The sequence below is a fragment of the Mustela putorius genome, unplaced genomic scaffold, assembly GCF_011764305.1.
Source record: "Mustela putorius furo isolate JIRA1106 unplaced genomic scaffold, ASM1176430v1.1 tig00000228_pilon_pilon_pilon, whole genome shotgun sequence".
Lineage (NCBI taxonomy): Eukaryota > Metazoa > Chordata > Mammalia > Carnivora > Mustelidae > Mustela > Mustela putorius.
The window spans coordinates 1,656,294-1,683,711 of NW_025421322.1; the positions used below are offsets into that span (position 1 = coordinate 1,656,294).

At 45.7% G+C, this 27,418-nt stretch overlaps 1 protein-coding gene across 2 annotated transcripts in view; it reads left to right on the forward strand.

The window, feature by feature from the left end:
• Positions 1 to 27,418, forward strand: part of PTDSS1 (phosphatidylserine synthase 1) — a 61,695-nt gene that overhangs the window by 12,678 nt on the left and 21,599 nt on the right. Inside the window, exons 1-6 of one of the 2 annotated variants that reach the window (XM_045077960.1) lie at positions 10,920 to 10,962; positions 11,867 to 11,911; positions 14,550 to 14,674; positions 18,552 to 18,710; positions 22,605 to 22,756; positions 25,800 to 25,941. In XM_045077960.1, the coding sequence (XP_044933895.1) occupies positions 10,935 to 10,962; positions 11,867 to 11,911; positions 14,550 to 14,674; positions 18,552 to 18,710; positions 22,605 to 22,756; positions 25,800 to 25,941 (651 nt within the window). In that variant the 5' untranslated portion in view covers positions 10,920 to 10,934. Of the gene's footprint in view, positions 1 to 10,919; positions 10,963 to 11,866; positions 11,912 to 14,549; positions 14,675 to 18,551; positions 18,711 to 22,604; positions 22,757 to 25,799; positions 25,942 to 27,418 lie in introns of those variants that run through there. The other variant, XM_004768533.3, reaches the window with a different exon arrangement.

Sequence of the window (27,418 nt, forward strand, 5' to 3'; positions counted from 1 at the left end):
TTTATTTATTTGACAGACAGAGACCACAAGTAGGCAGAGAGGCAGGCAGAGAGAGAGGGGGAAGCAGGCTCCCTGCTGAGCAGAGAGCCCCATCCGGAGCTTCATCCCAGGACCCTGGGATCATGACCTGAGCCAAAGGCAGAGGCTTTAACCCACTGAGCCACCCAGGCGCCCCTGTTTGTTTATTTTTTAAAGGGAGATACTTGGGTGGCTCAGTCAGTTAAGGATCTGCCTTCAGTTCAGGTCGTGATCCCAGGGTCCTGGTATCGAGCCCCAGGTTGGGTTCTCTGGTCAGCAGGGGACTTGCTTTCCCCTCTCCCTCTGCCAGTCCCCCTGCTTCTGCTCTCTCTCTCTTGCTCTCTCTCGCTCTCTCTGTTAAAATAAAATCTTTTTAAAAAAAAAAAAAAAAGCTACCTTACTTAAGATTCATTCCTTTCCTCTGGATTGTCCCTTTGTTTTTTCTTAATCCTCTTCAGTAACTTCTTCCTAGAATATTCTGTACTTATTCCCTATAACCATTTTTAAAAGCTGCTTTTTTTTATATCCTGTTCTTTTACTCTTAAGATATTTTGAAAGTGTTCAGTCTTACCTACGCATTATGCTCCATGCGTCCTCCTCGGGTTTAAACTTCACACTTGAGGGTGTGTTTCTTCTCTTATCCTCCCATTTATTCAGTGGAGTAATGTGTAATGTAAGAAGCCCATGGTGAGTGTTACTCATTGCTACTTGGAAATCTACCATGGCGACAAAGTTCTAATACCAATTCCAAGTTATGTGTGTTGTGGGGGGCAGGTAGCAGGGATAGGGTGTTCCCCCATCAATAAGCAATTTTTAGACACTAGTTGACAACCCTCTAGTTCAACTCAGTTCTGACACTGTCTACCCAGAATTACCATCAGATCCCACAGGTTAAGGGCTCATAGAGGCCACTGCAGATGCCATTTGCAAGTCCGAGGTTTTCACCTGCACTTCTGACCAAATGGTTATAAATCAGAGGTTCCCATGACCCCTCCCTGGGCTCGATTGATTTCCTAACATGGGTCACTGGATGCAGGAAATGGGTTTACTCACTAACTGACGGTACCATTTTATTACAAAGAGTACTCATCAACAGATGAGAGATGAGTATAGGATAAGGTATGTGGGAAGGGTCTAGGAGTTTCCATGCACTCTCCACAATGTGTCACTCTTCTGATGTCAGAAAAGTGTTCAGCAACCCAGGAACTCTCCCAAATCCCCTCCTTTTGGGTTTTTTTGGAAGCCCCATTTACGTAGGCATGATCGATCCATCATCGGCCACTGGGAATTGAACTCAACCTCCAGCCTTTCACCCTTCCCCAGAGGTCTTAGGGATGGGATTGAAAGTTCCAACTCTGTAATCATGTGTTTGGCTCCACTGGCAACCAGCCCCAACCTTAGGCACTTTGCTAAGGTCTCATTAACAGAGCAAAAAATATTCATTATTCTCATCACTTGAAATTGCAAGGGCTTTAGGAGCTCTGTGCCAGAAGAGGGCACAAAGACCAAATCTATAGTTCTTATTGTAAATCACAGTATCACACATGGCACAGTCTTCAGTATTTCCAAGATGATGGCAATGGCATTCTGTTCTGTATTTTTGCTTAATCCAAAGCAACTCTATGTGCCTTTTGCTAGGAGCGTAACAATCTAACCAGTAAAAAGCATAACTGAATCCTTACGAGAATGAATTGTTGTAGATAACCAAGTTCTTTAACAGTTGAGTTTAACTCTCCAACCACTCAAGCTTCTAGATTAAATGTTTAGTGGAAACCTTTCAAGATGTGAAAACCTGCTCTCAGTCAGTGCAGGCTGCTGTTGCAGAATACAGGTACCGAGGGTTTAAACAGCACAAGATTCATCCTGTGGCAGAATGCCTCTCCAGCTGGGAACCTATGAAACCAAACATGTGTTTACAAAGTCCGGTAGCGGGACTGGCACAGGATACACACTCCCATCCCAAAAGGGAGAAATGGGAAAGAAGGGAGGGTGACAAGTCCCAAGCAAGTTCAAAACCAGGAAGGCAAACTCGGTGAGACTTTAAGGGTTAAGAATAACCAATCCTGGGAGCACCTGACTGGCTCAGTCGGTAGAGCATGTGACTTGATCTCCATGTCGTGAGTTCCAGCCCCATGTAGGAGGTAGTGTCAACTTAAAAAAAAAGAAGAAGAAGAAGAAGAATCAGAGTTCTTTGGCTCAATGCTCTGCCTTCCAGATTTGGGGTAGTAATAGTCTGCTTCCATAGCTCTGCCCAGCTAGGATTTGGCCTGCTTGCATGGCTTTGCTGGGTGTTGCAAGACATTGCATTTTGAAACTCAGATGGAGATATTCTCCCCACTTTTCATCTCCTCAGTGGCCCATGCACTCTAAGGCCTGTGGTGGAAATGACAGCCCAGATAATCTCCCAGTCACATTTAAGGTCCTTCACCCTGTGTCTTAAAGAAGAGCAAATGTTCATAGCCAAGTAACTCTCTGGTCTTGTAGGGTCCAAGAGGTCCAACAGAAGTCTTCACTGTAGTGGTTAGGATTATCACATCATGAATTTTGTCAGGGGACACAAACATCCGGCCTGTCACACCTGCATACCTTACCAGATCTGACAAACATAGTTTGTTCTTTCCGTGATGATTGAGAGTTCTGGAAATGCACAATTATGATGTAAGTATGAGTATGATGACTCGATATCCATGGTATGGCTAGGTCATGGAATGAAGGGGTACTGACCCTACTATAGAATTTTCTAGGAAAAGTTCCTGATGGCAAAGAGCTTTTTTGGCTAATTGCCAACTTACTTTTCCCTCTGTCTTCCAACACACAGAACCTCAGAATTTGGAATTTTTGGTTAAGAGGAGAGCTTGGATATTATGCAGCCCATCCATTCTTTCAACGGTCGTGCATTATAGGATAGCTAAGTGGCCGCTTGCTGCATAAAACATTCTATACCCATGAACCACCCGAGTCTGTAGGTGGTCCCCTAAGCTCCGGAAGCTGGCCTTTTCCTCTAAACATGGCATAAAAATACAGCCCAAAGCAAAGAGATGCTGAGCCCAGAAGGAGGGTGAGCAGGTGACCATTAAAGTGGTGGTGACAGGGCACCCAGGTGGCTCAGTCGTTGAGCATTTGCCTTCAGGTCAGGTCATGATCCTAGAGTCCCAGGATCCAGTCCCACATCGGGCTCCCAGCTCTGCGGGGAGTCTACTTCTCCCTCTCACCTTCTCCCCCTCATGCTTTCTGTCATTCTCTCTCTCTCAAATAAACAAAATCTTTAAAGTGGTGGAGACAACCACTCCTCCTTTAGCCGTCCTGCTGCTTACTCCAATGTCCTCAGGCAGTGGCATGACCATTACTGCTCTGCGCCCTTTGTTCTTACTTCATATCTAGTCCATACCTATCCTATTAGCTTGACATCAGTCAAGGCATGCTAGGTGCTCAGGGAACTGGTCAGTCCAGAGGGCTCGGGTCTGTTCTGCAAGCCTTAAGCTTTTCTTGGCTGCATGTTCACTGTTGCTGAGTTCTCACAGGTAGCTTCTCCACAGCGCTGAAGATTTCTTTTCCTCCTTTCTTTTTTTTTTTCTTTTTAAGCTTGCCTTTTCTTTTTCCAGTGCCATTTTTGAAATCTGAGGATTCTCAAAGATGAGTCACTCAATAGCCATGATTCTATGTTTTACTAGCCATCCCTTCCATGAGGCTTTCCAAGAGAGGGCTTGGGTGTTCATTAGCAGATGGTTTTCTGCGGGCACCCAGGGTGCCGAAGGTCAGGAGAGGAAGTCTATCGGACCTAACATACGGCATGCTTTCTGCTGGTTTTTTCTTCTGTTCCTTAATGAAGTCCTCCAGTCTTCAAAGTCCACTTAACCCACTCAGTTTATCACTGTGGGACTGTGCTCTTGTTTGCCTTCTGGGAAGATAAAAGTTAAGTTTGTTTTATGCTTTTCTTATCCTGGCTTGTTACTTCGTGACACATACAAAGTGGGGAGGACCCATAGGCCCATGTGGTTCATTCAGCCTGCTCGGTTTACAGCTGCGAAAGCTGAGACGCTCGGCCCTCATTGAGCCCCAAGAGGTCACCTGGCCACTCGATGTCAGCCTGGGGCCTCATCTCCTTTAGTCTGTCTTGTTCTGGTTAATTCTCTTACTAGGTCCACTGGGATGTGTTTTTATCTCTGTCATCCTATATGTTTTTGTCTCCTTTTTCTTTTGTTCTTCTCTATCAGTGTCTGGCTTTTCTTTTTTCCCAGGAATATAATCTTAGTGTCTTAGTTGGTCTGTACCGCGTGGGTGATTGTGTCCATGATCCTCCATTGCCCACGTGTCACCTGTGACCAGAGGGGCTAGCAGGAAGGAAGGAGCCTTCTTCTCTCTCTCAATCTCTCTCTCTCTCTTTTTTTTTTTTTTTAAGATTTTTAAAATTTATTTGTCAGAGAGAGAGAGAGCGAGCGAGCCACAAGCATGGGGAGTGGAAGGCAGAGGGAGGAACAAACTCCCTGCTGAGCAGAGTGGCCAATTCAGGACTCGATCCCAGGAACCTGGGATCATGACCTGAACTGAAGGCAGACGCTTAACCAACTGAGCCACCTAGGTGTGCCTCCTTCTCTTCTTTTATCTCGCCTCTTCCCCCGACATCCTTCCCCTGCCATCTCGTGTGTGCTTGCACTCACACCACTCCCCTGTAGGCAGAACATGCTAGAAAGAAGGTTTTTCAGTAGATACAGAAAAAGACAATAGCAGTTCAGTATTCTGTGTAGGGAAAGATTAGACTGTTAGGACAGCACCTAGTGAGAGGGATTCTCTTGAAGCCGTGTATGCATAGCAAACACCCTGTGTCTGCCTTGTTTTCTCAAGATTTCTTTGTCCACTCTTTACATAAGATCAGTAAAACTGAGTTTTCCACAGTGAAGAATGTTCTTATTGAATATTTTAAATATTATTATTAATATTTATTATATATTATATTAATAATTATTATTATCAATGTTACTATTATTGAATATTATTATTGAATATTTTTAAGTTAGGGGTGGCTTTAGAAGGTGCCAGTGTGGATGATGGGGGAGCTGGCCAGGCCCTTGGGAAAGGGTGCTCCCAAGCTATGTGGGGGTCTTCTCCCAGAGCCAGCACTCAGACTTCAGGCCTTCCCAGGAGGCCCCGATGCTGGGGGACTGCTTCTGTCAACAGAGTGTACATACCTCTTCTTGTTCCAGTCTTGTCAACTTGCTCTCTCTTCTCCCCCACCCTTGGCACAGTCTCAGATTAGGTAATGAAAATGGACGGGAGAAACAGAGCCCAACGTTAGCCTTCTCCTTGAAAGGCAGTTTTGGGGGAGTGCCTGCAGTGGATGGCATGCCCAGAATGGCTCTGTTTTGGCAACTTCGAATGCATTTCTCCTTGACCTAGCAAAGGCTACCCTGCATGTTTTAGTGCACGCCTAGATTCGATTGTGTCCCTGTGTCTTGTCTGTGTGAGCTCATCTATGCTAGGTGGTAGACTCAGTCTTCTCCTTCAGGAAGCTGGCGGGGGTGGCAGGGGGGTGAGCATGATGCTTTTTGTAGTCTAAATGACCAAGGAACCCTTTAACTGTCTCCATAGGGTTTTATAACGGGATGCTTTTGGCCACAAGTAAGAGGAAACTCATTTCAAAATGGCTTGAAGCATAAAGGGCATGTTTATTTCCCACATGTCAGGAAGTCCTGAGATCCAGTGGTTCCAGGGTTGGCTAATTGAGCCACTTGGTGACATGCGAAGACCCAAGCTCCTTACCTTGTTCTGCACCATCCTCAGCCCATGGGTGCTGTTTTGGCTTCCCTGAGGACCCCGGGAGAGCTGCTGCAGTGTGGATAGACAGCCTCGGGCAGCATCCAGTGCAGGAGGAGGGCGCTTCTTCTGTCTGTCTCTTTAAGGGAGAAGAAACCCTTTCTAGAAACCCTCCAGTGCACTTGTCCTGGATTCTCTTTGACTCGAATTGGGCCCTGTGCCTCTCCTCCATCCAGACCTGAGACAGGAACCTATAGTCCCCTAAGGAGGAGGCACATGGTAGGTCTGCCCTGACCAGAAGAAGGAAAGAAAAAGGATGGCTTCCGTGGGCTTAGATTTTTACCACTGTGTTATCTGGGAGAGGATTGGACTCTCAAACAGAATTTCATCCCCAGGGTGAGCAGCTGGGGTAGGTGCTAGAATTGCTTCCTTCGGGCCAGTGAGCAGACATGGAGGGAGAGACCCCAGGTAAGGCCAGGGACAGAGGACCCGATAATCTACACCGCGCTGCTTCTTTCTTTCTTCTCTCTCATTCTCTATCACTTACCTTACATTTTTTTTTTCTTTTAAGATTTTATTTATTTGACAGAGAGAGAAATAGACCACATGCAGGGAGAGAGGCAGGCAGAGGGAGAGGGAGAAGCAGGCTCTGTTGAGCAGGGAACCCAATATAGGGCTCGATCCCAGCACCATGGGATCATGACCTGAGCTGAAGGCAGATGCTTAACTGACTGAGCCACGCACGTATCTCTCCCTTAAGATTTTTTTAAATGCTACCTCCATTTCATTATAGCAACTGGCACTCAGGCAGAAGTGTGATTTTAACTATACCGCTGCATCATTGGGGTGTAGTTACAATTGTATCACTCTATCACTGCAGTGAAATTTAGAAACCTGTTTGGCTGTGAGATTTCTGTTCAGCAGGTGACCTTCAGGTGTACTTGTCCAGCCTCTGGGGGCTTTCTTGAACCGTTTCTTCCCTTGCACCCTGCCCTCCCCAAACCGCCCAAGCCATTTCTGTACCCCCAGTGCGTGGCTCACGGGAGCCTCTCAGTCACTATATGTGGGATCAAGACCGCCCGGAAGAAAATTCACAGAATCAGCCCTCCCTTTTCCATTCCTTGTCTGCAAGAGGAACACCATTCAGCACTTCTTTAAGATATTTTGAGGAGAGTGAAATACTAGTATGTCTTGATTTTCCTGATATCATCCTTCGGTTTGTCCTTTGGCCTCATTTGACTTCTCTGAGCTAAGATAGTGTTAGTCACATCTCCGCGAGGTTTGAAGGTGATCCAGAAGATTGCTGTCCCCCAAATTTGAAACAAAATGCCTGTCCTACCCCCATCCTGTTTCCCACTCCACTACTTTTTCTTTAAAAAGAAAAAAAAAATTATTTCTTAGGTTTGAAATTTGCTTAAAGATCATTTTACCCACCTTTTCTAGGTTTTTCCTAGAGGAATTTAAACTTGCAAATAGTAATAATCATTGTTAATTAATCACACCTCATCAAAGCTAAAAAAACAGTGACAATCAAGGGCAGGCGCAGACGAAAAGGGCACAGACCCATAGCTTTTGGAAGTTCTGTCCCTTGAACTTAGTTATTCATGGGAATCATGACAGGCTGCCGACAAGTCAGACTGTGATCTTATTTACTTTAAAAAATTTTTTCTTATTATTTTTTAATGTGTGATCTACGTTCTAATTTCTGAGGCAGTTTTTGAAGTGTTAGCTCTTGTCATGGCAAAGCCATTTGATTTCTGTTTCCTTTGAACTCAAACTCACTGTTAATATCTGATTGAAAATTAACGTGTCCTAGATGGAGGGACTGATAAAGTAAACCGAGCCGTGTTTAAGCGTGGTCCGGGAAGAAAACCCAGCCCGGAACAAACCAGCACTGGCTCTGCGTGGCCGCCTGGAGAGGCCCTTCCCCGGGCCTCCCACGTGATCCAGAGGAGCCGTTCTTGCAGGCAGCTATGAAGTATGAAATAAAGCCTAGAAAAGCTGCAGGCCCTGAGACGGAGTGCCCCTGACTTCTGCATCTGAACATGGGGCAGAGGAGGACAAGGCGCCCTGCCCTGGCCTGCTGAGAAAGTAGTCTGCTGGGAAGCAGGATCTGTTAACATGAATGTTCGGGAAAGGCTGGGCAGTGGAACATTCCCAGGCAGATGAGTGCTGTGGGAAGCACAGCTCCAAAGGTGACCTGACCGGGGCAGTCAAGTGTGGGTGATCTGGCGAGCATTAGTGTCAGAGTTTATGACAGAGAAAAACATACCGGCCGCCTCTCTCCATTTGTTTTAAGAGTTTATTTATTTATTAGACAGAGATCATAAGTAGGCAGAGAGGCAGGCAGGGGAGGGGTGGGAAGCAGGCTCCCTGCTGAACAGAGAGCCCAATGTGGGGCTCCATCCCAGGAGCCTGGGACCATGACCGAGGCAGAGGCTTTAACCCACTGAGCCACCCAGGCGCCCCCCTCCATTTGTTTTAAAAAGCAAAATGATACAAGTAATATCTTTAGCCGTATTCCCTTCTTTGATGGTAAAGTTGGTAATCTTAGTGAGTAATGCTACTAGAATGTACACCTTGAAATACTGCACCAAAACATTTAGAGTGCCTTTTCAGGAAGAAGCGGGCAGATGTGATGACTGAAATAAAGCCCGGAATGGGTTTTGCAGGTAGCTGCTGAAAGTCTCACCTTACATTTCAGGGCCTTATCTACACCTTTTGTAACAAAAGGCACCAAGGCTTCCCACATACCTGGTTCAGGGTAGAGCAGCTCCGTCTCTGAAACATACTATGTCAGATTGCTGAAGCCTTTCTTAGATCCATCCAGTACATTTCAATTTGCAAAGCTAAAGGACATTTTGATTTTTTTTTAAGATTTTATTTATTTGAGAGGGAGAGAGAGAGAGTACAAGTAGGGGGAGGGATAGAAGGAGAGGGAGAAGCAGGCTCCTCGCTGAGTAGGGAGCCGGAGGCAGGGCTCAATCCCAAGACCCTCAGACCATGACCTGAACTGAAATCCAAGATCAGATGCTTAATCGACTGAGCCACTGAGGCGCCCCAAAGGACCTTTTTAAAAAACTTGTATTCATGGAACACTACCTCAAAAACTAATGAGGTACTGTATATTGGCTAACTGAACATAAAAAGAAAAAAAATTGGCATTTTTTTAGAACTACTGTGATATGATGTTATGAAGCATAAGTGGGAACTGTGGAGAAAAGAGGAGAAGATTCGATAGGGAGAAGTCAAGACGAGACTTAGAACCAACAACAGACTGCACTGTAGTAAGAGGAAAATTCTCCTCCCAAGTCGAACCACTTGCGCCTGTCGCAGGCATCACAGAGGGAAATACCCCGAGGCTGAAGCAGCCTCACAGCAGGTCAGGGAAGAGCCGCAAGGCCCCGTCAAGCCCAGATTCCTCAACCACCCTATTCTCTTCTTTACACTGAACATGCTGCACAGGGTCGGAAGAGAGGGCTGAGTTCTGTTTTCCGAAGGCTGCTCTTCAGGTCATCGTGGGCTAAAGACGACCTTGGAGGCCCTTCTGTTAGTTGATATGAGGGACCTTACATCAGTTCCCCATCCTGCCCCTTGTCTATCCTGACCTTGCTTACCAGTTCCACATGGCAGCACCTCTAAACACCACTCACTAGCTTGCTTCTCTCCCGTTGTTCTCCTGGCCCTGAGATAGTCCTGGTTAAGTCCTTGAGGTCTCCCCACCCCCCGCCCCCACTCTGTCCTCCTGAGCTGGCCCAGGCATGACTGAATGGATCAGAAAGCGCGAAGTCTTCTCAGACCAGAGGCGGGGCCCTTGGGCCGTGTGACCTTGCAAAGTACCTGTGCCTCAGTGTCCTGAGCGGTAAAAGGGATGCAGTGATACCCTCTCACTGGCAATCTGTCACTACAGCAAGGAGACACTGGGGTTGGGGAGGTGTCCCCCCCCCATCTGCCTCGTGCTAAGTGCCCAGCAAAGTACTATTATAAATAGTGATTCCTCTTGAGAAGAACCCGACTTATGGGATTCTAAGTGTTGACTGGGCATGGAATTGGGTTGCAAGCCAAAGAATCATACTGTTTTCGAGTTTCCCCTCGTGAGAGGAAGCCTAGAGAAAGCTGGGGTCCCGTGTTCTGTCTAAGAGGTGAACGCAGGGGTTTGGATGACGTGACACTTGCTCGCCGGGCAGCTACTGTAACACAGAAGCCACTCATGGTAACAAACAGTGGTGACGAGAGCACTGGGAAGAGGAAATTAAACGACGATTTTAACCATCCATTTTCCAGTGACTTGAAGAGAGTTAGCTGTGTTGTTACCTGGAAGGGGACCCTGGTTTCTGTGCCTCACTGTGCCTTTCTGAGAAAAAAGCATCCGGTTAAAGAGAAAACACGGATTCCTTGCTGTGTGAGCCTGCACTACTGGAACGTAGAAGTGGAACAGATTGGCAGATGCTTTATTTAAATCCCTCTATCTGAGCCCTCACTCCTTGCCATTTTACAACTAAGACACCATATAAATTTGGACAAAGCCAACCACACGAACCACACTCACCTTCTGAACTGCCCCGTATAGGCTCAAGAACTGACTAGATTTGGATGGCAGGGGTTACTTGTAACTGATTTCCCTACTTTTTCCTTTTCCATCAAAGGAAAGCAGTTAAAATATGTTTCAAAGTCGTTTTTTTAAGATGAGGTAGGTGATTGAGGATGGGTCTAGAATAAAAATTACAATGGAATGTTTCCTGCAGACAGGATTCCAGGTTGCCAGCACTGGATGCTGATTGCTGATTAAAAAGACTTGCAGGGTGTTGGCTGGAGGACTGGGAAGTGGGCAGGGTGGGGGGGTTGGTTAGGAGGCTGGGTCCCAGGCTAAGCTTCTAGGAACAGGCAGGTCACCCAGAACTGGTATGTTGAGGGAACCCCAGTGAGCACTGGCTGTAGGCTGTCCCACTGTCCCCTCTGCAGGGAACTGCCCCATCACCAGTGCCACCTCCCTGCTACTGTCCGTGCTGGTCCAGGCAGAGGGAGAGGGGGAAGTGGAGGAGAGCTCTGCATACTTAGGTCTGTGTCGGCAGCTTCCGAGATCAAGTCTGGCACAGGCTAAGCCCCGGTTGGGAAGGGGGCTGGGCAGCCAGCTCCGGCATCTCCCCAGGAGACATGGGATCCTGATGTTGGAGATCCTCCACGAGTGTGTAGGTAGGCTGTTGTCCCACAGGGGTGGGCGGCCCCAAATAGGTCAAGTGCCCACGAGAGCAGTGTGCAGTATTCGGGAACTATAACTCTTCCCTTGATGGTGTGTCAGTTTAGTAGGTGGAGGCCTGGCTTGCTTTCTTCCTTCTCCTTTGTTTTGTTTTGTTTTGTTTTGTTTTTAAAGAGATACACAAGGAGAGAAAGTATTGATGGGTCACTTGTAGTCAGAGTGAGTTTTGTCCTGTGAAGCCTGTGTTTTCATGGTGTGGGAGCTGCATCTGGGCATCTGGTCGGGGTTGCCGTGTCAGAGGTATTTTGTTACCAGGGTTCATGATCAAAAGCCACTGCACTAGCACGTTCCAGTGCTCTAAGGATTTATTTTCAGTTTCCTACCCCACCTCACAAGTTCTCAAAGCAGTGTTTCCAGAGCGCCTACCCTGCCGTTTCTCTGTCTCTCTGTCTGTCTGTCTCTCTCTCTCTCACTCTCTCACACACACACACACACACACACACACACAGTGGCTGGGCTGGGAGATTTCACTTGTTAAACTTGTTAAACTTGTTAAACTTAGGTATGTTTTAAGAACTCTTCACAGGCTGGCCTGGTAACCTACTCACTGTTGTAACATCGTTTCTCTGGGAAACAAGGGTCTGAATCCTAAAGACAAAGCTTGGAAAACAAAGGTGTGTTGTGGAGACTGAAACCTTTTACAGTTGTGGTGACAGTTGCTACAGTTTGAATAAAAAATTTCAACCTAGACTTGATCTCAAAATATTTACGTGGAAAAAAATTGTGACAGTAGAGAGCCTTTTTTTTTTTTTTTTTTTTAATCTCTGTAGAGATCAGCAATTTGCTTTTAGTTTTACTTTGAAACCAGTTTTTTTCTAACTGTACGTTTTCTCTCTGCAGGCCCATTTACTCGACCTCATCCGGCCTTATGGAGAATGGTTTTTGGTGAGTTACCCATTAGTAGATTTAGAAATAGATTCTATTTAAAATCCCCTTTCTGTACATCATTATGGCAGTTTTACAGTAAAACTTAATAGCCTTTTACTTTTCGGTATTCCTAATACAAATGTTTATGAAAATTCTTTGATGCAAAACAAACATACATGTGATAACTTTAGATTCTCGTGCCTGTGAGCTGTTCCAACTCCATTCCCCCCCGCCCCGCCTATGCTGTTGTCTCTAACATGCGCGGGGTCTGACATGGGGGCACATGGCTTGTCCTTCTTGATGCATCTTGATGTTGCTCTTCACGGGGCCTGTGAGCATGTTTGCCTTGGCAGCATCCAGAACTGCCTGAAAGCCCAGCTTCTCCTGAATCGTGGATGGGAAAGATCCTGGAAAGGGTGAAACCTTTAGACAGAGAGCCCTGATTTTTCAACAAGGGTTAGCAATAAGCATATCCATGAATATTGGATGTCTTGTTTTTACGTGATTTTGAGTCCACATATAGTCAAATCCCCTGCATGGACTTAAAACGCATCTTTCAAGTGTTGGCTCTTGGCTTTGTCTTGCCTAAATAAGACATTAAGTCAATTATTTTAGGTTCGGAAAATGTAATGTTACCAGAAGGACCCTAAAAACGGGTATTTTGCTCAAGGTCGTCTGTTTTTTTTTTTTTTTTTCAACTTTCAGAGATCATAGGTGAGTCCCTTTGAATGAACTGACTTCCTTCCTTTAGCAGGTGTTCACTGAGTGCCCATGTGTGGAGGGCTGTGCCCACGGGCTGCAGGGGAGGGCCAGACAGACAGGAGGCTCCCCCTGGGAGAGAGGACACCTATCGCAAACACACTATTAAACAGATTAATAATCAAAAATATCCCATGCCGTCGAGTGTTCGGAAGTTAAGTAAAGCCATATGGGATGATGTTGATCGAGTGACTGCTTTCACGTGCACAGTCAAGGAAGGATGCTTCCTGGAAATGTGCGTGCAAAGTAGGATTGAGGTCACCGGAAGCCAAGCAAAGGGAAAGACTACTAAAGTCGTCCCTAGCCGGAAAGAGTGTGATGTGTTGCAGGCCCATGTGGTGGAGCACAGCAGGCCCTAGGGGAGTAGTGAGAGAGAGGCCAGAGTCGGGCAGGGACAGAGCCCCACTGGGCTTGCGGGCCAGTAAAGAGCACAGATAGGAAGGATGGTGGGAAGTCCCAGGAGGATTTTTCGTAGAAAAGTGGCGTGATTCATTTCCTTTTTTTTTTTAAGATTTTATTTATTTTTTTTATTTGACAGAGAGAGATCACAAGTAGGCAGAGAAAGAGGGGGAAGCAGGCTCCCTGCTGAGCAGAGAGAGCCTAATGTGGGGCTTGATCCCAGGACCCTGGGACCATGACCTGAGCCAAAGACAGAGGCTTAACCCTCTGAGCCACCCAGGTGCCCCTTGTTTCCATTTTTAAATAGATTGTCCTGGTTGCATCATACTTACATATCATGGACTTAATGTTGCTGCTTGAAATTATGAGTCATTTTCGACCAGTTGGCTACATTTGAGATTTTCCTATTTCAAATGATCCATTATTGGTCATTAGCAGCTGATTTTACTTGAGATCTCTTGGGGATCACGGAGCCCTTTGAGCATCTGATGAGAACTAACTCTTTCTTAGTGCACACGCACGTGCACACACACATTTGTGCATATTATTTCTGGAGTTTCGCGGACTTTGAAGCTCAGCCATGAAATCCGGAAGCCTGCTCCACACAGATGGTTTCTTCCTGTCTTAAAATAATTATTTTGAAAGGATTATAATAAAAAGTTGTAGTGGGGACATGTGAGATGAAAATGTATAAAAGCAGCTGATAATAAACGTGAGGAGGTCCTTAGACTAACAAAACATGTGGCCCTGTGGCCCTAGGGTGTACAACCAGGGCCGCCCTGCGGTGCACAAGACCCCTGAGCTCCCTGAGGACTGGGAGGGGCCCTTTTGGATAGATTGGTGCTGTTGGTATTCCAGAGGATTTCATTCCAGCCATGGACGTTGTCTCCTCTGGAACAGCTCATGGGAGATTAGCACTGAGCCAAGTTCCCACAGAGTGCTGTGGTCCAAGGTCATTTGTACCATAGTGTCTAGGTGACCTGCACCAGTGTTTTAATTCTAGCAGGTTCGAGAGAAAGAGTAGTGGTAGAGTCACCAGTGGTTGGTTTCCAAACCTTTCCAAAAGGCTTTTGCTATTTTAAAAACAGACGATTGTGGTTTTTTTGTTTTGTTTTGTTTTGTTTTCAGCCAATTGACTTTATTTTTAAACGGTGTGGGGTGATTTTTAGGATGCCAATTATGAGGCGATGCAACGGAAATATAATGCCCACAGGGCTGACGTGGAATCCGAGACGTGGATGTGAGGCCCTGGGCCACCTCTGGCCCCTTCACACTTGTCTCTGCTGAATGTTGCCGGTCCTTCGAGACTCCATTCGAGCCTCGTTTTCTCAGACAGTGTTAGTGGCCCTCTCAGTGTGAGTTAGGACTGCGTATCAGACTCCTTCATCAAAGGAAGCGACAGACAGTGCAATATCCATGTCTGACTTGAGTCTAACATGTGTTGTGCGTCTGACCCCCAGATCTCTCCTAAATGTGAGAATGTTTCTGTTTCCCTCAGGACTCAGTGTGCTCTACTTCCTGTTCCTGGTGTTCCTCCTCTTCCTGAACTTCGATCAGGTTAAATCCCTGATGTACTGGCTGGATCCAAATCTTCGATATGCCACAAGGGAAGCCGACGTCATGGTATGGACTTGTCAGTGGTCTCTCAGAGAAATCAGTAGACTCATGGGTATGAGAGACAGCTTCACTAACGTGAAGTTCCAAATTGTTATTTTCGCTTATTTCCCATGTAGATAATATAAAAGCCAGGTCTCTGGGAAGGTGAGGTGTGTGGTTTCCATGAGTGATAGAGTCTGGGGAACTGATATGCCCTCTTGGAGCAAAAGGGGATGGTGGGAAGAGGGCGACCGGTTGTCAGCCAGCCTTGGGTGTGAATTCTGCCTCTGTCACTTGTTAGCTGTATGACCTTGGGCAATGTACTTATTAGCTAGCCTATTCCTTTCTTTGTAAAGTGAAATAATAGTACTTATTTGGGGAGTTTTATTGTGAGCGAAACAAAGTGACCTTATCTCCAAGGCCTAGGTTGGTGCTTTGCACACAGCAGGTCCTCAGTGATGGGGGTGGCTGCCCTCTAGCAGTGTGACCCTCAACCCTCTGCTTCCCACTCTGGCCTCAAAGTCATGATCCTTCACTATAAAGGGGCCAATGTGAATGACCCAGGCCACTTCGTTCATTATTTTTTTTTAACCCACAAAAATAATTTTATTCTTGGGTAAAACTACTCTGTACTTCAGTTTTTAGGGAAGAGACTATTTTATACTCTAATGCTGTTTCTTTCTTTTGTAATTTTACTTTTCTTAAATAATACCTGACATTTGGTACAGACTGAAGGAAAAACCTAGTAATGCTCAGAAAAGGAGAGCAAGCTTCTGGGCCACAGGCAGGACATTCCATAAGAAAGAGTGGTGCCTGGGTGGCTCAGTTGGTTAAGCATCTGCCTTTGGCTCAGGTCATGATCCCATGGTCCTGGGATTGAGCCACATGCTGCGCTTCCTGCTCGGTGGGGAATCTGCTTCTCCTTCTCTCTCTCTTTCTGCCACTCCCCTCCGCTCATGTTCTGCCTCTCCCTTTCTCTCTCTAAAAATAAATGAATAAAAAATTTTTTTAAAGATTTTATTTATTTATTTGACAGAGATCACAAGTAGACAGAGAGGCAGACAGAGAGAGGAAGGGAAGCAGGCTCCCTGCTGAGCAGAGAGCCCGATGCAGGGCTCCATCCCAGGACCCTGGGATCATGACCTGAGCGGAAGACAGAGGCTTTAACCCACTGAGCCACCCAGGTGTCCCATAAATGAATAAAATCTTAAAGAAAGAAAGAAAGAAAGAAACAATACAGAGGGACCCAATAAAAGGTCCAAGAAGTGATTGTTCTACTGGATTTGAGATTGGTCAGCTCCTTCATTGGTGTTTCAACACTTTATCTTTAACTTTTATAAAGGACATGCTACAGGTAGAAATAAGAATGCCAAAGATTATTCAAAAGTCTCAGTAAGAAAAATCTGGAGGTTTCCTACTTGAGGGAACAGAGTGGCGTGGGCTGACTTGGAGCCTCTACTGATGATGAGAGCGACGTGAGAGGTATGGTGAGGGTGGTGGCAGTTACCAACTGTGGGTTGGCTGTTCTTCCAGGCACTTACATATATTCTGTGTAAGCCTCACACGTGCGTGCCAGGCATTAATATCCCCCATTTTGTCAAGGAGGAAATGGGAATTAAAAATGGATAAATATCTCATTCAAAGCACAAAGCTGGTGAGATCCCTCTGACTTTAGGACCTCTTCTTTTCCTCTGGACGATGCCTGAAGTACACAGTTATAATAATGACAGTGCTTTGACACTCAAAGAAGCCTTGTGAAACAGAGATCAGGAGAAAGGTATTCTAGGTATGATATTTTCCCCCACCATTTTCACCAAGCAACCCGACCTGCAAAATGAATAGGACTTGGTATTTGATTAAGTGGTGGGCAAGCGAGGGAGATTATGGGACTGCCAGGATCAGCCCCGTGACCGCTTGGGAGGTGGGCACAATTTGTCTTTACCGGCTGTTCACTTGTGTGCGCACACCTTCCCCACCTTGCCCCTCTGGCTCCGGGATGCCCTCTTTTAATGCCCCTTTCCCCTTGCTGCCCAGAGTTGTGCCCACATCCGGCTCCCTAGCAGCATTTAACTGCAGCGTCCTGCATCCCTCCCACGACCAGGACCTCGAGGTCTTCCTGGCGTGACCATTGGCAGATGGCAAATCTGTGCATTAATGATTATAATGCTGAGTTGTAGTCAGCTCTTTGTGACTTTCGAAGGGCCTTTGCGTGTGTTGAAACCTGAAATATTCTCACGGAGAGTTAGAAGGGCCTCCAAGGTCATCTTTAGCCTACGATGACCTGAAGCGCAGCGTTCGGAAAAACAGAACTCAGCCCTCTCTTCTGACCCTGTGCAGCGTGTCCAGTGTAAAGAAGAGGATAGGGTGGCTGAGGATTATGGGGTTAACGGGGCCTTGCGGCTCTTGCCTGACTTGCTGGTGGGGCTGCTTCAGCCTCCGGGTCTGTGATGCCTGCAACAGGGGTATGTGGTTCCAGACTCAGGAGGAGAATTTTCCTCATAGTACAGTGCAGTTTGTTGTTGGTTCTAAGTCTCATCTTGACTTCTCCCTGCTGGATCCTTTCCTCTTTTCTCCACTCTTCCCACTTACACATTGTAATATCCTGTCATAACGTTTCTGAAAAAAATGCAGTTTTTAAAATCGCCCTTTCAGCTTTACAGACCGAAACGTACTAGATGGATCCAATAAAGGCTTCGGAAACCTGATGGTGGCAGGTTTTGGAAGAGAGAAAGGAATACCAAATTCCTCTTCTGCTCCCTTAGGAGACATCATTTCTAGAATTTAAAAATATTAATACTTTATAAAAATACTTTCAACTGCCTGATAATAGGTAGCTGTTTTCCAAATCTTACTCCGTCCTGTCAGATTCGTTTTGAGAAGAAAGAATGTCAGATGTAGAGGTCCCTAGAAATATTATATTGTCATATGATAATTAATTTCTTAATAAATACCAAAATATAAGGATGGTGATCTAAAATTTCTTTAAAATGTCCTGTTAAAAACAGAAAGATATTAGAAACAAAACCAAAAGTCTTAAAAGCGCTGTCATTTTTATTATTTATTTATTTTTAAAAGGTTTTATTTGTTTGAGAGAGAGAGAGATCACAAGCAGGGGGAGCAGCAGGCAGAGGGAGAAGCAGGCTTCCTGATGAGTAGGGAGCCAGATGAGCAGGGAGCTCAATCCCAGGACCCTGGGATCATGACCTGAGCTGAAGGCAGACGCTCAACCAACTGAGGCACCCAGATGCCCAACTTTGTCATTTTTAAATATTGAAATTGTGTAGCATGTGATAACATTTGGAGATGGGACGTTTATTCTGTTTCCTTCTAATTTCTGAAATTGGATCCTTCAGCTTTTCCTCTTTTCTGACCTAAATATTTAAGGCTTTAGGTTTTCCTCTGAGTTCTACTTAGCTTCATCACATCATTCTGATACATAGTATTTTCATTGCCATTTACATTTCTATTCTGATTCCTTCTCTACATGATATTTAGATGTGTCTTTAAATTTATAAACTTATTGGGATTCTACTTAATTCTTTATTAATTGGGATTCTATTTATGTTCTTATCATTGGCTTTAAGATAGCTGCCCTATAGTCAGGTGACCTGGGCTGTGTGATTCCACTTCTTTAAGATGGGCTATAAGCCTTTGTGGAATTATTTTACTTCCCATTTTAATCAAACTTCTGTAATTCAGAGCAAAGCAATTCTGATTCATAAACTTTAATATTTGTCCATTTTTCCTAAAGGGTGTTCCACTATTAAAGCTTTCGGGGGGTAGGGGGGCAGGACCGGTATTAGTTGTCAAGGTCATATCGGTTCTTTTCATTTATTGTCAGGATCCTGGAAGGAGGTTGATTGTGAGAGTATCCATTCATTATTTCCGTTTTTATTTTGAACAGGAGTATGCTGTCAACTGCCACGTCATCACCTGGGAGAGGATTATCAGCCATTTTGATATATTTGCGTTTGGACATTTCTGGGGCTGGGCCATGAAGGCCTTGTTGATCCGTAGTTATGGTCTCTGCTGGACAATCAGTATTACCTGGGAGCTAACCGAGGTAAGAAGGGGCTGGGATCATTGTTTACCTGTAGGAGGAAGGCAGTCTGTCCATTAACAGGCATAATAGTTCATCCTTTCTCTGCCTTTTGCTACAAACTGTGTTTAAACGATCCCCTAGGAATACTTTATACCTTTGGTGGGGGGCAGGGCACAAATTCCTCCTTAACTTAAAATGTGTCTCTTGCCTCACAATTCTTAAAGAGAAACAAATAAAATGAAGCAAAAAGAATGAAGTAAAACCCCCCAGTGAGACAACTACAAGGTAATTTGTGATAAATACAAGGTAAGGAGATCTACTTAGAAATAAATAGGTAGGTTACCCACCAGCGAGTTTCCAGTTTGAGATAAATAGAATTTCGGTGTTTGGGAATTATAGGAGCCTCCAGGATATTTTGTAGCTGAAAAAACGGTTCCTAATATAGTTCTGATATCTCAGTAGTCAGGTTTGTCTCATTTAATGAATGAGAGAGAGTCTTTTTTTTTTTTTTTTTTAAGATTTTATTTATTTGTTTGACAGCGAGAACACAGATGGGGTAGCAGCAGACAGAGGGTGGAGAAGGAGACTTCCCGCTGAGCAGAGAGCCCGATGTGGGGCTGGATCCCAGGACCCGGGACCATAACCTGAGCCAAAGGCAGATGCTTAACTGACTGAACCACCCAGGTGCTCCTGAAAGAGACATAGTCTTGAAAAACTATTAGGAAAATGAAATTTAGGGGATTTACTCATTTATCATTCAGCTATGATTTTATTCTTAGTTGATCACTCCTGGGGAGTAAAATTTGGCCATGTGTACAGTATCTTTCTGGATGCCAGCTGTTGTCTTGACCCTAACTTAGGGAAGCATGCCAGTCGCATCAGGCTTCTGTTAATGTGCTTCTTATAGCCGCAGAGGCTAGACATCTGAGTTCTCGGTATTGGCAGGATTGGTGTCCTTTGAGGGCTGTGAAGGAGAATCTGCTGCAGGCCTCTCAACTTCTAATGGCTTGCTGGCCATCTTTGGCATTTCTTGGCTAGTACATGCATCATCGTGATCTCTGCCTTCACCTCCAAGTGGGGCTTTCCCTGTTTCCATTCATGTGGCGTTCTTTTTGCAAGGACACCAATCACACTGGATTAGAAGCCCCCCCATTCCAGGATGACCTCATCTTTACTAATGACTTCTGCAGCAACTCTCTTTCCAAATTGAATTCATGTCATGAAGAATGAGGTTAGGGGCTCAACGTATGGGTTTTGAGGGGACACAATTCAACCCACAGTAGTACCCAGCCCTCTGTATGCATTATCCTAAATCGTTACCATAAACTGAAAAGGCAGTGTCTATACCTGGTAGACAGACGAAGGGACCAGAGCCTTGCCTCTCGAGGTGAGCCAGGAGCGGACTCCAGCTGTGCTTGATTCCAGGTGCGCCGCCCACGTTCCTGCTCTCCCACCACGTTCCCCTCGGAATTCCAAGCATCTTCCTGACCTCTCCGCTGTGGGACCCTGGGCCAGGCCCTGGGCCGTTCTTGACCTGACTCCTCCTCCCTCACAGTACAGATGGCCCCATGCCTTCCTGCCCTGCTCCTCAGTGTCCTCTCCGCTCTCGTTAGCAGAGCTGCTTCGTCGAAGTCTTTCACGCCACTGCTCGACCTGTCTCTAACCTCCTGTCCTCTCCGGGATGAACCACTCCCCTCCTCCCTTCATTGTCTCCTCCCAAAGCGACCTTTTTCGCCTCTCGATCTGGTTATGTTCTTTTCCGACTAAAAACCCTTTAGTGGTTGTCCAAAATCCAAACTTCTGGACCATCCTGTAAGGCCGGATATTAACCTGTGGCGGCCCACCTACCCCGGCTGCTGGAGACCCTCCCACGCTTCTGTCCGTATGGCAGCCATCTTTGCTTTCTTCATGTCAAAGATTCCATGTCTTTTCTACCTAAGAGCACAGCTGCTGGTTCTTCCCTCCTTTCCCAGCTCCCTGTGCTGTCTGTGCTCCACGTTTGTACACCTAGAAATGGAGCGCCTGGCCCTTCTTTGAAACACTCATTGTATTTTAGATGCTTATAGCGTCTCTTTGCTGCCAGGTGTTGGGCCTCGAGAGGGCAGGGCCCGTGTCTGCATAGTCCCAGGTCCCATGTCTCACAAGTGGTGGTTGCTTCCCAGATTCCTAGTGAGGGAATGAATGAAGTGAGTCCTCTCTAGCTCCTCCACTCAGGTCTGGACAGACGAGGGGACCAGAGCCCAGCACCTTGCTTCATTAGGTGAGCCCGGATTGGGTTCCGGATGTGTTCCACTCTGGATGGGCAGCCCTTGTTCCTTCTGTTTTCCTGTGTCCCCCTCCCTGAGCTCCAGTCTTTCCTCTGGACGGCCACCTCACCCCCAAGATATGGCACTTTCTAGGAAAGCTCTTGAGGACGAAGCCTGTCCTCCACATCCTGGTCCCCTGCGTAGTCTCATGTCAGCAAATATGTGTTACCGACTTCTGTTGACGTGTCTCTCTTCCCTGTCGAAAGGGACAGTTAGTGCTACCTCTCGTGGCTGGGAACCTGGGATCACACGTCAGGGGCTGTTCCTGGCTCGCCTCAGGGAGGGACACAGCCCGCTGCCTTTGTACGCAGCAGCTGCGCTCTGTCTCCTCACCGGCTGGTATGCGGCAGACTCCTCGGATACTTGCACTGTTTACAGTCTCTGAAATGCTTCCATGAACAGTTTTACTTCATAGTGTTGATCATATTCCCCGAGAGGTTTGTAATTATGGGGTTACCTCTTTCCAGAAATGCCCAGGTGCTGTCTTTGTCATCTCAGACCTTCTTAAAATGGGCCTTCACGCCGCAGGGTGGGCTGCTCTGGACACGGCGCGGACCCACTCTTTGTTTTGGACAAAACTATTTCCATAGGTGATTTCTCCCCCCACCTCCCCCATCCTGGTGTTCCCCCTTTGTGGAATGTCCTCAGTCTTCATCTCCTTCTCTAGAAACCAGTCATTCCTGTCCTTAACGGTCCCAGTCCAGTACGTCGTGCTCCGGGTGCCATCCATCAGGAGGAACCTCCCTTTTGTCCCCACCATGCTCCATTTATGTCGCCACGGAAACATTTGCTACAGCCTACCTTATTTTGTGGTTCTGGATAAGTGTCCGACTCCTGCTCTTGAGAGCAAGAATCTTGACTTCACTTTGCCTCCCCACTTGGCACATCAGAAACCCTTAATAGGGTCATGATTGTGAATCGGTTATCAAAATGTTTCCCATTAAGCTTTTGGTTTCCTAAAAGATGTCATCAAAACCTGAACTTTCTACTTTTGCAGTTTCCTTGCTTCCTTACCTAAATATTTATGGGATATTTCTAAAATGTGCGGCTTGAACTCTCAAGTTGCAAATTTTGAGGATTCTGCCAGCACTCTGTTGGCAGGTACGAAGACTTTCCTCCTCCTCCCTTCCTAGATCCTTGTCTCGTTGTCCTTAGCCAAAGTCATTCGTCAGTAGTATTTTTTCTGGAGCAGTTACATTTCTTTAAAGCCTTATGTTTAAAAACAAACAAAAAAACAAAAACCTGTTTGGTTCTTGATACTCATAGAGCGTCCACAGTGTAAAACACAAACCTGATCACAGATCTTGTTTTTATTTATTCTGTTCATACACTAGGAAAACCTGACTCATCAACAACCCTCCCTGACAGAATATGTTACTCCTAAGAAATCTCTCGTTCTGCAGTTTTGTTTTGTTTTGTTTTTTGTTTTAATTTTTAATTTTTTCAGCATAACAGTATTCATTATTTTTGCACCACACCCAGTGCTCCATGCAATCTGTGCCCTCTCCAATACCCACCACCTGGATCCCCCAACATCCCACCCCCCCACCCCTTCAAAACCCTCAGATGCAGTTTTGTTTTTAAAACCGTGGCCTCTTGTGTTTCTCAGCTGTTCTTCATGCACCTGCTGCCCAATTTCGCCGAGTGCTGGTGGGATCAGGTCATCTTGGACATCCTGCTCTGCAACGGTGGCGGCATCTGGCTGGGCATGGTCGTTTGCCGCTTCCTAGAGATGAGGACCTACCACTGGGCCAGCTTCAAGTGAGTGGCCTTCTTTCTGGACATGAGTCACAGGGTTTCGCAATGCATCCTGCACCACGTGAGAAGCACACAACTTCAGGGTGGTCTTGGATGATAAGAAATTAATGACACATTAGTAATTGCAACTCACGAGTGATTATAGACCTCATTTCAGGCATTCATCCAGAAAATGCTGATTCATTTATGATCTTCTCACATCCATTTTATTTTTATGCTTGTACCTCAGCCTGCATTCACCCTGCTGTCGCTGGGTCAGTTAGTCCCCCATTCCCCGGTTACCCATTCCGAGCGATCTTTTTGAGAACGTCACATTCATCCTGTCTTTCCTCTGTGATGTCTTCTCGTGGTCTTTAGGATGAAATGCACCAGGGGGGCTGGGCAGGTCTTCTTTTCTCCACACCCTCTGGGGCACCCAAGGTTCTGAGCCTGAGCACGTGTGCCTCTGGACTTGGGTTTGGCCCTTGTCCCCATGTGCCAGGGTCACGGGCCCTCTCCTTGCCTGCCTCAGCTCCCTCGATACCTCTCCAGGTGGTTGTCTCTGACTCTGATTCACATCGCACATCCCTCCTCTGTGCCTGGCCCACCTCCGTCATTGTCCTACTCCTCTGAACTCGCTCCTCAGTTTGATAGTCACAGGAACTGTGCCGCTGACAAGGAGGGAGAGAACCTCAGTAATGATCATGAAAGTGGTTGTTTTTACTGTGTTTACACCTTCATTTATTTATCAAACAAAACATGAGCATTTTCCCACATCATTAGTCTCCTAAACCATGATTTTAAGGGCTTCTTCATATCCCAACCTATGAATAAATCATGAGGTATTTAACCTGTTCTCTTCTGTGGTCATTTAGTTTTCAGTTTCATGAAGAAAGCTAGAGGAGACGTTCTTGAACATACATCTGTATGTACATTTTTAATTTTTCTTCCTGTAAATAAATTTATTTACACCCTTTTATATTCTCACCCGTGTTCACTAATATATGTATGTGCCCATTTTAGTGTTCCTTTGAATTTTACCTTTAATCCTTTCTGAATGTTATCACACATAGAAATGTGTGATACTGAATTTCTTGGGTGCTGACTTGATAACACACTTTTTAATATAGTTAAGACCGTGTGTAGCAGAGCAAAAACCGTAGCTGTGCCAGATGTTGGTGTAAGCAAGCTTTCTAAGCAGTAGCTCATTTGAGCCTGACCTCAATCCTAGGGATTGAAACTACTTTTCTATTCCTTCTAGGGATGGCCGCAGTGAGAACTAGGTTTAGTATTTTGCCGAAGGACACACAGGTCGTCAGCCATGGAGTCCGAATTTACAACGGGTTCTTACTGCCATACACTTCCCCCTTTTCATATATTTATGCTTCCGATTCAACGTGAGAGTCATTTTGTCACTTGACCAAAACATAAGACCAACCCATAAGCGGAAATCCCACTAGTTATTTTTTATGTTACATCAAATATGTAAATGAATATAAAGTTGAATTAGCCTGTTTACAGACAATCCTGACTTACGGTGATGGTTTGACTTCATGATTTTTTGACTTTGCAATAGTGTGAAAGTGATACGCATTCAGTAGAAAATCATACTTAAGTTTTGAATTTAGATCTTTTCCCAGGCTAGGGATGGACGTAGGACCCTGTCCTGCGATGCTGGGCAGTGGCCGTGTAGCTCCTGGCCAGTCACGTGATCATGAATGTAAATGACCAGTATAGTCACAACCCCTCTGCCCCCAGACAGCCCTGGTTTTTCACTTTCAGTGCAGTATTTCTGTAAGTTACATGAGATACTCAACACTTCGTTATCAAAGAGGCTTTGTTAGAAGATTTTGCCCAACCCCCATAGATAACTGTAAGTGTTCAGAGTAAGTTTAAAGTGGGTTGAACTAAACTGTGATGTTTGGTGAGGTGTACTAAATGCATTGTCATTGTATGATATTTGCAATTTATGTCAGGACTATCAGGATGAGATCCCATCATAAATTGAGGAAGATCTGTGTTAAGCATTCCAATACTTAATACCACTGTGTCACTCTCTTTATTCCCAGATTCCTCTTCCTCTTTCCATATAATTGGCTATTTTGTAAAAATATAGTTCCTTCATAATTTTTGTTTATTTTTGGAAAAATAATCTCTTATTTTTTTTGTTGTTGCTGTTGTGCCTCAAATCTTTTTGCTGTGAGATTTTCTTTCTCTTTCTTTTTTTTTTTTTTTAGATTTTATTTATTTATTTGTCAGAGAGAGAGGGGGCACAACCAGGGGGAGCAGCAGGCAGAGGGAGAAGCAGGCTCCCCACTGAGCAGGGAGCTTAGTCCCAGGACCCTGAGGTCATGACCTGAGCTGAAGGCAGATGTTTAACCCACTGAGCCACTCAGGTGTCCCGAGATCTTCTCAATACATGCTTGTTGATGGGTTAGATGAATGAAGGAAGGAAAAAACCCTCCCCTTTTCCCCCATAAGAATAAAAGGCCTGACCTTTTCTTTCATGGGAGTATGACATTTTTAACTGAGTGATTTCTAGGATTAAAACTAAGGAAGGTTAAAAATCACTGTGTGTGATCCCCAAGTGTTCACTTATCTTAGATGAAGAAACAGCGTGGGTGACCTCAAAGTCTGCAGCATGTTCTCTCTTTGACTAAAATGCCCTGACTTGGGAGATGCACAGAGGGTGGGAGCATATCCTCGCCAGCACCCTCATTCTCCCTGGCTTGGTTCCAGGTGGTTGTCGTTGATGTCACAGGCTCTTTTGTCACACATTCACAAGGGAAGGCCTCTCCTGGCTCTGCAGTGACCTGACCTCTGCCCTGTGCCTGTCATCACTTAAATGCCCCGTCGAGCTTACAGCTCTCCACCCGTCATATGAGTAGAGAGATCCTTGTGGGAAAGACGGTTCAACTAGAAAGGATTCTTTTTGTTCTGAGCATATGTGTAAAATTGTCAGTGCAGATTTTGTTTTTTGGGGTTTTTTTCCCTTGTCTTTTTGTTTTTTCTTCTTCCCCTTCTTTATCTCTCTGGATTTTCACTGGGGCCATTCTCTTCCTTACAGAGACATCCACACCACCACCGGGAAAATTAAAAGAGCTGTGCTCCAGTTCACTCCTGCTAGCTGGACCTACGTTCGATGGTTTGACCCCAAGTCATCTTTTCAGAGAGTGGCTGGAATATACCTTTTCATGATCATCTGGCAGGTATTTTTTCGGATGCCCAGACTTCGGCGGGGGTGGGGAGGGAAGGGGGTGGTGGGTACGAAAGCAAAATAAGAACCGCCCAGAAATTTAGAGTTAATGCTAGTTGACACTGCTTAGCAGCTGGCTGGTTCGGAAGATAGAAGATTCTGCAGCTGACATATAAAATAAACGGAACAGTGTTATCACGCCTAAGGTCTTACTTCCTGGAGAAGACATTTTCAAGTATCTTTCTTTGAATTGCAAATTAGAAACAGCTTAAAATTCCCCGAAAGAAGCTTTTGGTCAGCATCTGTCACCCACGGAGTTAGGCGTTGGATAGCTTTTCAGAGCGATCATTTTTCAGGACCAGAGGAACAAATGCGAAGGCTTTTTCTTATGCTCTAGGTTTAATGTTTGATTTTTAGAGTCATGCCTCAGCTGTTACCACTCTCCGTGATTTGTAGAGAGCTGAGAAAAGAAGCCCTCCACCATGGGTGGGGCGCTGGCGCTCTTTGGGGACCTGCGTCCTCCAGGAGGGTGCTGTCCTACGTGACTGAAGTGATTCAGACAGCTGAGGGTCTTGGAAAAGGATGACCAAACATCTCTGTCTTCTAGAGATAGCCTCTTGTGTTGATCCTCCCATCCCCAGGTTAATTATTTTACAACTTCGGGAGACTGGCTTTTGCCTGAAGAGTCTTTTGGAAGACTCTGTATTTTGAACACCTGCAAGGAATATGCCCCGCCTAAGAAAAAATAAGCGTGGGTTACCTTTAAGACTACGGTCCTGGCCCACACGTGGAAAATACTAATGTTCATCTCAGTAAATGGATTTTCTCGAGAAACAGAAGTGTATGTGAATGTTTAAAATTGTCACCATAGTTTGGGGAATCCGTATGTGTAAAAATGGGAGTTTAAATGGATGGGGATTAAGTTTACCTCATGAGAGTAATATCTAAGACGGTATAGGTTTTCCTTTAATCCAAGAACTGAAGAGGAGCTTTGATTTGTCTGGGAGAGATAGCCAGCTGTGCTTCTAGAAGGGCCATGCTCCACGGAGCCCAGGTCTCCCGTGAGCGTGAGCACCGAGCTGTGGCCAGCTTTCCATGTGTGGTGTTAACTAGTGGACCGTTTTTTAAATTTTATACCCTTGAAACCAGTGCTATGGGAAAAGACACAATGTCTTACGTCACTGAAATGAACCTGGTGATCCGTGGGTTTTCCAAGTGGTGACCCTCCCTGATCTCCGCTCCTTGCTTAGTCTGGACGGGAAATGCAGGAGGCGGGCTTGGCAGGGAACACATTCCCGTGCTGCCTCATGTGATGAGCTGCCCTGGGATGCTAACCTCATGGAAGAGGACCATGGCCGACAGATGAAACCTTGAACCAGTTCCTCACACCCACCTTTAAGAGCTGCCTTTGGCCGAGGCACATGCTAGATGCGTTCCCAGTCACGTCTCATTCTCAAGTTTCTTTTGGCGATTAAATAGCTCACTTTGCT